Source organism: Castanea sativa, chromosome 1, assembly GCF_040712315.1.
Source record: "Castanea sativa cultivar Marrone di Chiusa Pesio chromosome 1, ASM4071231v1".
NCBI lineage: Eukaryota > Viridiplantae > Streptophyta > Magnoliopsida > Fagales > Fagaceae > Castanea > Castanea sativa.
In genome coordinates this window covers 45,455,507-45,467,336 of record NC_134013.1, presented here as the reverse complement: position 1 = coordinate 45,467,336, position 11,830 = coordinate 45,455,507, and the positions used below count along the sequence as shown (strand labels likewise).

At 37.3% G+C, this 11,830-nt stretch overlaps 1 protein-coding gene across 1 annotated transcript; it reads right to left on the bottom strand.

The window, feature by feature from the left end:
- Positions 1 to 723: 723 nt before the first annotated feature.
- LOC142628012 (uncharacterized) lies at positions 724 to 1,329 on the bottom strand. Its single transcript, XM_075801944.1, has one exon. The coding sequence runs from the start codon at positions 1,327 to 1,329 to the stop codon at positions 724 to 726; it is 606 nt and encodes a 201-aa protein (XP_075658059.1).
- Positions 1,330 to 11,830: the final 10,501 nt, after the last annotated feature.

Here is an 11,830-nt window from a genome sequence, read left to right as displayed (position 1 = left end):
CTCAGTGCCAAATGTCAGTCTGAATGGTGTTTCTCCTGTTGGAACTCTTGTGGTCGTCCTATATGCCTAAAGGACATTTTGTAGTTCTTCAGGCCATGCCCCCTTTGCTCCCTTAAGCCTGGTTTTGATAATTTTGAGTAAGCGTCTATTTGTCACTTCTGCCTAGCTGTTGGCCTGAGGGGGTCTTAGGGAAGAGTAGTGATTCTTGAATCCTAAGTCTTGGCAAAATTTTTAAAAATAGGGGTTGTCAAATTGCTTTCCAATGTTTGATATTATGACATGTGGGACTCTAAACTTGCATATGATATTTTTCCACTCAAAGTTTGTGACTTTAGCCTTTGTTATCATCGTCACTGGCTCTGCTTCTACCCATTTTGTGAAATAATCAATAGCGATAATCAAGAACCTAAGTTGCTTCTTCCCTAAAGGGAAGGGACCCATGATATCAATTCCCCACTAGGCGAAGGGCCATGGTGAGGATATGGGTATCATCGTTTCTACTAGTCTCGTCTGTACATTTGCAAAGTGTTGACACTTGTCACATGCTCTGACGATGTTGTATGCATCTTTCTATAGGATTGTCTAGTAATACCCTGCTCTGAGTGCCTTTCCTGCTAGGGATCTTGCCCCAGCGTGATTTCCACAGATTCCCTCGTGTATCTCGCGGAGTACATAATCCGCTTCTTCAGAACTAGCACATCTTAGATATAGGAGTGAGTATCCTCATCTGTAGAGCATATCGTCAATAATGACGTAGTGAGTTGCTTTGATTTGTATCTTCCTTGCTTCCATCTTATCTTCAAGGAGCCATCCTTCTTTCAAGTAACGGATGATGGGAGTCATCCACTTGTCTTGTTCTTTTATCTTCAAAATTTTCCAACCTTCTGTGCTTGGCTCCCCCCTTATCTCTACACATAGATCAGAGGTTGCATTGTAGTCATATACCAAGGCCAATCTTGCTAGGAAATCAGCTTTTGCGTTTTTGGTTCTTGGGATTTGCACAAAGTCTAGGTTGTCAAAGTGCTGTGAAAGTCGTTGGATGATCTTCAAGTATTTCTGCATCCTTTCTTCTTTGGCCTCGTAATCTTCCTTCACTTGTCCAATTATTAGCTGAAAATCAGCTTGGACGATAAGATTCTTTGCTCCCAGAGCTTTTGCTAGGCTTAGCCCTATAAGCAATGCTTCGTATTCTGCCTCGTTATTTGTTGCTGGGAACTGTAATTTGACAGCATACTTCAGTGTTTCTTTTTTTGGAGATATGAGCACTACTCTTGCTCCTCCTACTTTCATCATTGCAGACCCATCCGTTTGGACCGTCCATGATTCCATATGAGGTTCTTCTTCCTTATAGGGGTAAGTGAATTCTACAATAAAGTCTGCCAGCACTTGGGCTTTAATTGCTGCCCGGGGCCAATATTCAATGTCGAATTGGCCTAACTCAATTGGCTATTGGATGAGTCGTCCTGCTGCATCCATCTTGTTCATCGTCTTTCTTATGGGCTAATCTGTCTTGAAGACGATAGGGTGTGCTTGGAAATAAGGATGAAGCTTTCTAGAGGCGACCAACAACGCAAAAGCTATCTTTTCCATCCTTGGGTAATTTGCCTCTGCACCCTGAAATACCTAGCTGGTGTAATAGACGGGCTTCTGCACATTCCCTTCTTCTCTGATCAGTGTCGAACTTACCGCAGTATTGGATGCTGCCAAGTAGAGGTATAGCGTTTCTCCCATCACCGAGGGGCTTAGCAAAGGTGGCTTCGTCAGGTACTCCTTTAACTTGGCAAGGGCTTCCACTCATTTGTCAGTCCACCAAAAAGCTTTTTTCAATACCTTGAAGAACAACATGCACTTTTCTGTTGCCCTAGAGACGAACCTGTTTAGGTATGCAACCTTTCCTATCAGGCTCTGCACCTCCTTCACTGTCTTTGGTGATTTGACATCAATTATTACTTTTACTTTGTTTGGATTGGCCTCTATTCGTCGTTGGGACACCATGAATCCCAAGAATTTTCCTAAAGCAACAACAAAAACACATTTTGCAGGGTTTAATTTCATATTGTACTTAAGTAGTGCGCTAAAGGTTTCTTTGAGATTGTCCAAGTGGTTGGCTTCATCCTTGCTTTTTACCAACATATCATCTATGTACACCTCCACATTCCTTCCAATCTGATGAGAAAAAATTCGGTTCCCAACCTTTGATATGTGGCTCCAACGTTCTTCAATCCAAAAGGCATAACTTTGTAGTGATACAACCCTTGGCTGGTAACAAATGAGGTCTTCTCTTGATCATCTTCGTCTGTAAGAATCTGGTTGTATCTATAAATGCATCCATGAAACTTAAAAGCTTGTGTCCAGCAGTCGAGTCTACCAGTTGGTCAATCCTTGGCAAGGAGAAGCTATCCTTTAAGCAGGCCTTATTCAGGTCTGTGAAGTTGACACACATCCTCCACTTGCCATTTCTCTTCTTTATCATAACCACGTTTGCAAGCCAATCTAGATAGAAAACTTCTCTAATGAAATTAGTTTCTAGTAGTTTCTCCACTTCTTCAGTTATAGCTTTGTTGCATTCTGATGCAAACACTTCTCACTTTTGCTGCACAGGTTTGCATTTTGGGTTGACATTAAAACAATGTTGTATGATCTTCCTATCAATCCCAAGCATATCATTATGTTTCCAAGCGAAAAAATCTTGATTTGCCCTTAAGAATGAGATCATTTTCTCTTTCTCAGGGGCTAGAAGTGTCATTATGATCTTTAATATCTTCGTCAAGTCTGCTGGGACAATCTCCACTTCTTGTGGTGTTTCTAACAATTCAAAAATGGGCTCTGGTTCGTTGATCATCCATCTGTGATTCTCTTTAGATGCTAAGGTAGCTTGATAGCACTCTTTTTCCAAAACTTGGTCTCCTTTGATTTCTCCTACTCCATGGGCTATTAGAAACTTCACTTCCAGGTAATATGTTGACGTTGCTGCTCTTAGTCTGTTGAATGCAGGTCTTCCAAAGATGATGTTGTATGTTGAGGGACAATCAACTATAAGGAAACCAATTTCCTTGGTGACTTATGCTGGATAAGTTCCTATAATCATAGTTAGAGTGACAATGCCTCTAGGGATGATTTTATCCCCCGCGAAGCTTACCAAAGGCGAGGTGAATGGCCTAATCTTCTTCTTATCCAGCTTCATATGCTAAAAGGCGGGGCAAGTAGATGATATCTACTAAGCTTCCGTTGTCAATAAGCACCCGGTGGATGTTGAACTCTTCTACTCTAAGCATGATTATAAGTGGATCATCATGGGGTTGCCTGATGCCATGATCGTCTCTCTTTAAGAAGATAATATCGGGTTCGTCATCCCTTGGCATCTTTATTGGAGGGAGTCGCGAATGGAAGTTGTTTATCTCCCTTCCCTGTGCCTTTTTCAGGGATTTCAATGTTCCACCTATTGTTTTTCCTCTTGAGATCGTCTTTATTTCTCTAGCAGGGGGTTTGGTGTCCCCTATCTCCAAAGTTCTGTCCTAGTCGTCCATTCGTTGGTATTTGCAAAGTTCCGTCTTTCGGACGTATTTCTACAACTTGCATAATTGGATTAAAGTTTCCACCTGGTCTTTCAAGTTCCTACACTCATCAATACAATGCCCGTAGTTCGAGTGGAATCTACAGTACTTGCTCTTGTCTCTTCTTTCTACTAGAGTGCAAATTGGCTTCGGCCATTACAGGGAAGGATCGTCTCTTATCTGCATAAGGACCTGCTCAATTGGCATTATTAGAGAAGTGAAGTTGGTAAACTTGGGTTTCCTATTTGGAAGCTCCTTCTTTTTCCCTATGGTATGTCCACCACTTCGTGTCTCCTTCTTCTTATTCTTACTGCTGTTTATTCCTTCATCTCTCTTCCGTTTTGCCTTCATCTCCTTTACAAGAACAACATCCTTTGCATTCATGTACTTCTGGGCTTTATAAAGCAATTCCGCTACTGTTTTTGGTGGATTTTTAGTAATTGAGAAGAAGAAATCTCCTAGTAGCAATCCTACTTGGAAGGTTGTTAGGATGACTTGGTCTTCAGCTTTGTCTACTTGCAGTAGTTCCTTGTTGAACCAAGTGACGTACTGCCTTAGTGATTCTCCTTCTACTTGCTGAATGTTAAGAAGATGGCCTGTTGGCTTTTTGTGTCTCACGGCCTCCATTTTTGGTTCATAGTAGTGTGAAATACATACTTTGTCTTTGCCTCGAGCTTAGCATTCCCTGCGGAGAGTATTTATTTCATGGTCTTACAAGATTGAATTTCCTAGTTTATAGTGGTTTGATCAAACACCTTGTCTTAGCTTAGAGCTTTGCATTCCATGCAGAGGGTGTTTTGTATCATGGTACTACAAAATAAGCCTGTTAAAGGGATGAAATGTGGCTACACATGATTCTAGACAATGGTATACACTAGACTAAGTATTATAGTATCCTCTATGCTGAGTTCTTACTATTATTACTTAGAGGCTAAATGTAAAACAACATATTATTAGTGTTTGATAAGAGTTATCATAATAGCACTAATAATGAGAATAGTTCTCAATCAATCATAGTATTCAATGTTCACTCTATGCTGAGGGATATTGCATATGGGATTGGGTTGTCGTTACATATATTATATTATGGTTTTATTAAGGTTTCATATGTTAGGATTTGTGCCCTTAAATCTTATTGTATGATGCTATGTATGATATTATGTATGACATTATGTATGACATGATGTATGACTTAATATTATGATTGATAAAGTTATTTTATTATTATCTAAAATAATGGTAACATGAATATGAGACATTATCATATAGTCCATAAGATGCATTGTATGTGATTTATGTGAAAAGTCACAGAAGATGTAAATCATAAGTTCTTTGTAAACTCAGAATTTATAGTTCGTAGTCGGTGATGAAATTGCCATTTCATCTGCGAAGACTATAACGTATCAACTAAGATGATTTTTCTTGATCATGGAAGTGGAGACTTCTAGTTGATATGTTGATATGTTTTAAGAGTTAAAACATATTGAACAGGACTGATGTGAGATTTATTATTATTCTAACGACTGTCAAATGAATAATAAATCTCATGACTTCTATTTGCATGAACTCTTAATCCTGAGAGAATAATGGACCTGATCATGAGATGTATGTTGCTTTGATGTATCAGGAGTGAGATCTAAAGTGACGGTCAAAACCTCAATATGTTGGGTAGCCACATTTAGTGTTGATAGAACATATATTCTCAAGATGGAATTCATAATCTCTTGATGGAGATATAAAATATTCCCTTGAGATAAGTTTAATGGGTTCAGTTATTCAGAGAGTTAGGTCTAACCACTTTAGTAAAAAATTACTAAATATATATTTATGAAATTGGATTTCATAAATATATAATGAATAACTTTAAAGAATTAAACCGGGTACTTAAGGATAAGATGTAGTAATTTACAAAGTGGCAGTCTACATTTATGACTTTGTGTTACTACGAATATTTTATGAAGGGGTTGCATGTATAATAAAGTCTTGGGATATAATTTATTAATAAGGCCTAGAGTGCAATAATATTTATATAGTGGTATTAAATATAATTAATGGTAACTTTGGACTTGTCAAGAGTTGACAGAAAGACCCAAGGCCCATTGGAGCTAGTGTCTTATTGGTCCCTTTTGGTCCCACTCCAAGCCACGCATTAAAGCCCAATTGGAAAGGCCCAATAGGCCAGCACAATTAGATAATCAGTTAGTTATAAAGGGAGAAACATACAAAATTTTAGAAGAAAAAGAAAAAATAAGAAATGGTGTGTGAAAGAGTGTGAGACACACTTTCATTCTCCCTTTGAAAAACTGATTGAGAGACCACACATCTTGGGCGTAAAGTGGAATTGGAGTGAAGATTAAAAGTGTTCCCAAGTGCTTCTAATCTTTGTTTTGAATTTCTCCACACCAAGGTACGTTATCTTGTTCTTAAATTCTGAAATTTACATAGTGCACATTATCAATCATAAATGAAATAGATCATTGTTTGTTGCTTCCGCTATGGGTTTTGTATGAGATACAAAACTAGAATTTTTCCTTTACCATACTATATGTTTATATGCTAAATTGATAATGTCCAGTTTACTTATTATATTCATGTTTATTGTTTTCAGATTCTATCATGGCGTCATTTAGCCCACTTGTTACTATTCTTAATCAAAACAAACTGACTAGATCCAACTATGTTGACTGGAAAAGAAATTTGGACATTGTTCTTACAGCTGAAGAGCACAAATATGTGCTTACTCAACCATGTCCTAGCTTTCCTTCATTAGATGCTCCTTTTAAGGAAAAACAGCAATATGATCGTTGGCAAAAATCTAATGAGATGGTCAAGTGCTATATCCTAGCCTCTATCTCAAATGTTCTACAACATCAAATGCAGGATGTAGAACTAGCTTCGGACATTATGCTAAGTCTGAAGGAGATGTTTGGTGAGCAAGGCCGTTCAACAAGGCAAGAAACCATGAGGCAAATTTATAATACCAAAATGGCTGAAGGTAGTTCAGTGAGAGAGCATTGTCTTACAATGATCTCTAATCTGAACACATTAGAAGTTTTAGGTGCCGACATTGATGGAGAATCCCAAGTGGATATGATACTCTAGTCACTACCGGAATCATTCAAGGAATTCAGACTCAATTACAATATGAACAAAAAGATTTATTCTTTGTCTAAATTAATGAATGAGTTAGTGGCGGCGGAAGGCATCCTTGGTACTTCTAGTGTTGAAGCCAATGTGGGTGAAGCATCTACTTCTCAACCTAAGTCGAAAGGGAAGGGTAAGAAGAAGAAGAAGAAAGACTTCACTAAGCAAGAGGGTAAGCAAATTTCCTTAGGGGTTGTCGACAAAGGAAAGAAGATCAAAGGAAAGTGTTTCCATTGTGGTGAGAAAGGACATTGGAAGAGGAATTGTCCAAAGTTCAAGGCTGCCAATAATAAGGGTATGAAAAGTTCATTCCTCCTTGAAATATGTTTAGTACAAAATCCCACAGATTCTTAGTATGTGGATTCAGGTTGTACTAATCATATCTGCAATTCTTCGCAGGGGTTCTAAGAGACCAAAAAGCTTAATGAAAGGGAATTGTTTCTTACTTTGGCTGATGGGAGCAGAATTCCGGTTGTAGCTGTTAGAGTTGTTAATTTATGCTTTGAGTCTAGGGTTTTAATATTGAAAGACTGTCTTTATGTACCTAATGCTCGTAGGAATTTAATTTTTGCAACTTATTTGGGTAAACATGGATATTGTTTTATTCTTAAAGACAATGTTGTAATAAAGAAGGGTAAAGTGTTTATCTATTCTAGCAATATTGTAGATGGTCTTTATATTTTAACTCCTGATAAGTATGAATTATATAATTTTGAATTAGATAATAACTCTCATGTAAAATACTTAAAGAGAAAGTTTCCTTCTACTAGTGAAGCATATCTTTGGCACTTACGTTTGGGTCATATTAATTCAAACAGAGTTCAAAGACTTTGAGGGCCCATGGACTTTGATGGTTTTCCAGTTTGCGAATCTTGTTTGGAAGGTAAAATGACAAAACGACATTTTAATGCAAATGGCAGAAGAGCCCAAGATTTGCTAGAACTAGTACATTCAGATGTATGTGGTCCTATGTCAATCCAAGCAAGAGGTGATTATGAGTATTTCATTACATTCACTAATGATTACTCTAGATTTGGTTATGTGTACCTAATGAGACAGAAGTTCGAAGCCTTTGACAAGTTCAAAGAATTTAGGGCTGAAGTTGAGAATCAATTGGGTAAACACATAGTGGCCATTCGATCTGATCGAGGTGGTAAATACCTTCTTGGGGATTTCAAGGATTACTTGACTGAAAACGGGATAATATCCCAGTTGACTGCACCTGGAACTCCACAACAAAATGGTGCAGCAGAAGGAAGGAATAGGACTCTTTTAGATATGGTTAGATCTATGATGAGTTACTCAACTCTACCAATTTCTTTTTGGGGATATGCCTTAAATACTGCAATGTATCTTCTGAATTTAGTACCTTCGAAGTTTGTTCCTAAAACACCTGTAGAGTTGTGGAATGGACATAAGCCTAGTATGTGACATCTCCATATTTGGGGTTGTCCAGCACATGTGTAAAAAGGAAAGTTTGACAAGTTAGAGTCTAAAATAGAAGTGGTATTTTTTGTAGGGTATCCAAAAGGAACTGTTGGAGGTTTATTCTATAGTCATAAGGATAATAAAGTGTTTGTTAGCACAAATGCCAAATTCTTGGAAAATGACTACATGAATAATATTACTCCTAGAAGTAGAGTTGTATTGGCTGAAATGAAAGAACTTGTAGTTGAACAACCAATGGATGAAACTGGGGAAGATGTGGTTGTATCGGATACACCACAAGTTATTACTTATGAGATGTCTAGTACAAAGGTTCCTCATCGTAGTGGGAGAATTGTTCGGCCTCCTATAAGATATATAGGTTTGGGAGAAACTTATGAAGCTATCTTAGAAGAGGCTGAATCGGATCCCTACACTTATAAGGAAGCCATAAATGATATAGATGCACATCATTGGGTAAATGCTATGAAATCTAAATTAGATTCTATGTATTCCAATCAAGTTTGGTATCTTGCAGAAGCGTTTAACGGCATTAAACCTGTTGGTTGCAAATGGGTTTACAAGAGGAAGAGAGGGATAGATGGAAAGGTTGAAACCTGTAAAGCAAGACTAGTGGCGAAAGGGTATACACAAAAAGAAGGCACTGACTATGATGAAACCTTTTCGCCAGTAGCCATGCTTAAATCTATTAGAATTCTTTTATCCATTGCTGCTCATTGTGATTATGAGATTTTACAAATGGATGTCAAGACGGCATTTCTTAATGGCAATCTTGAAAAAGAAATCTATATGATGCAACCGGAAGGTTTCATGGCAAAGAACCAAGAGCATATGGTATGCAAGTTAAAAAGGTCCATTTATGGACTTAAGCAAGCATCTAGATCATGGAACATCAGATTTGATCAAGAAATCAAGTCATTTGGTTTTGAACAAAATCTTGATGAACCATGTGTGTACAAAAGACATCGAGACAAAGTAGTAATGTTCCTAGTGCTTTATGTTGATGACATTCTACTCATTGGAAATGATGTAGAAGTAATGTCATTGGTTAAAGTTTGGTTGTCAAGCTAGTTTGATATGAAGGACTTGGGCGAAGCTAATTATATTCTAAGGATCAAGCTTTGGTGAGATTGAAAGAATAAGATGTTAGGCTTGTTACAAGCTGGATATATAGATAAGGTTCTAAAATGGTTTAGCATGCAAAACTCCAAGAAAGGATTACTTCCTTTTAGACATGGAGTTCCTTTGTCTAATGACCAAAGGCCTAAAACTCAAAAGGAAGAAAATATGATGAGACAAGTTCCTTATGCTTCTGCTGTAGGAAGTCTCATGTATGCCACGCTTTGTACTAGACCAAATATTTATTATTCAGTTGGCATGGTCAACCGATATCAATCAAATCCAGGACCAAAACATTGGCAAGCTGTAAAGCATATTCTCAAGTATCTAAGGAGAACGAAGGATTATATGCTTGTTTACCGGTGTGAGGATTTGATTCCCATTGGCTATATAGATTCAAATTTTCAGTCGGATCTAGATTTCAGAAAATCCATGTCAGGTTGTGTATTCACCTTGGGAGGTGGAGCCATAAGTTGGAGGAGTGTTAAGCAATCTTGTATTGCCGACTCTACCATGGAAGCTAAATATGTTGCTGCTTGTGAAGCAGCAAAGGAGGCTATTTGGCTCAAGAAATTCCTTTCTGATCTTGGTGTTTTGAGAATTGAGCAAGTTCCTATTACATTATTTTGCGACAATAGTGGAACGGTTGCACACTCCAAGGATCCAAGGAATCACAAGAAAGGAAAGCACATAGAAAGAAAGTACCACATCATTCGAGACACTGTTGCTCGAGGAGATGTGGTTGTTGTAAAGATTAATGGTGCAAAGAATCTAGCAGATCCCTTTACCAAAGCCTTGCCTCAAAGTACTTTCAAGTCACATTTGGAGGAGATGGGAGTTAGATTAGTGCACAATAGTCTTTAGGGTAAGTGGGAGACTGTTAGGATGTGTGCCCTTAAATCCTATTATATAATGCTATGTATGACATTATGTATGACTTAATGTTGTGTTTAATAAAGTTGTTTTATTATTATCTAAAAATAATGGTAACATAAATATTGGGACATTATCATATAGTCTATAAGATGCATAGTGTGTGATTTATTTGATTTAGTCGCAGAAGATATAAATCACAAGTTCTTTGTAAACTTAGAATTTTAGTTCGTAGTTGGTGATGAAATTGGGCATTTTATCTGCAAAGACTATAACATATCAACTAAGATGATTTGTCTTGATCATAGAAATGGAGATTTCTAGTTGCTATGTTGATATGTCTTAAGAGTTAAGACATATTGAACTAGATCGCTGTGAAATTTATTATTCTTCTAACGGCTGTCAAATGAATAATGAACTCACGGCTTATATTTACATGAACTCTTAATCCTGAGAGGATAGTGGACCTGATCATGAAGTATAGGTTGCTTTGATATATCAGGAGTGAGATCTATAGTTACGGTCAAAACCTCAGTATGTTGGGCAACCACATTTAGTGTTGATGGAACATATCTTCTCAAGATGGAATTCATAGTCTCTTAACGGAGATACAAAATATTCCCTTGTGATAAGTTTAATGGGTTTAGTTATTCAGAGAGTTAGGCCTAACCACTCTAGTAAGGAGTTACTAAAGTATATATTTATGGAATTGGATTTCATAAATATATAGTGAATAACTTGAAGGATTAAACCGGGTACTTAAGGAATTAAGATGTAGTAATCTACAAAGTGAAAGTCTATATTCATGACTTTGTATTACTACGAATATTTTATGAAGGGGTTGCATGTACAATAATGTCGTGGGATATAATTTATAAATAAGGCCTAGAGTGCAATTATATTTATATAGTGATATTAAATATAATTAATGGTAACTTTGGACTTGTCAAGAGTTAACTGAAAAGCCCAAGGCCCATTGGAGTTAGTGTCTTATTGGTCCATTTTGGTCCCACTCCAAGCCACACACTTAACCCCAATTGGAAAGGTCCAAAAGGCCAGCCCAATTAGATAATCAGTTAGGTACAAATGGAGAAACATATAGAATTTTGGGAGTGAGAAATATAACACTATTGTAAAATGGTGTGTAAGAAGTGTTAGACACTTTGACATTCTCCCTTTGAAAACTGATTGAGAGACCACACATCTTGGACATTAGTGGAATTGGAGTGAAGATTGAAAGTGTTCCCAAGTGCTTCTGATCTTCGTTTTTGAAATTCACCGCTCCAAGGTACACTCTCTTGTTCTTAAATTCTGAAACTTACAAAGTGCATGTTATCAATAGCAAACGAAGTAGATCCGTTATTTCTCTACTGTGTATGTTTTGTATGCGATACAAACATGTATTTATCCATCAGAAACATACCTTGGATATGATTTGAAAAAAGTTTTCTCTTGAGTTTTGGTTGGATTTTTTAGTAAAAAACAGTTTTGGGTTGAGAGAGGCATGAGGGAGGCAAAAGAAGTGAAATAGGGTATGTTTGAAAAAACATCTACATCAACCTTTTAAAACTAAAAACACTTATTTTTCGCGGGTTACCATCTCGCGAAGTACTCACAAAAAATGCATCTGAAGCACAAATATTTTCTGCGGGTAAGCAATACTTGTGAAACAGTCGCAAGACAATCGCGAAAGT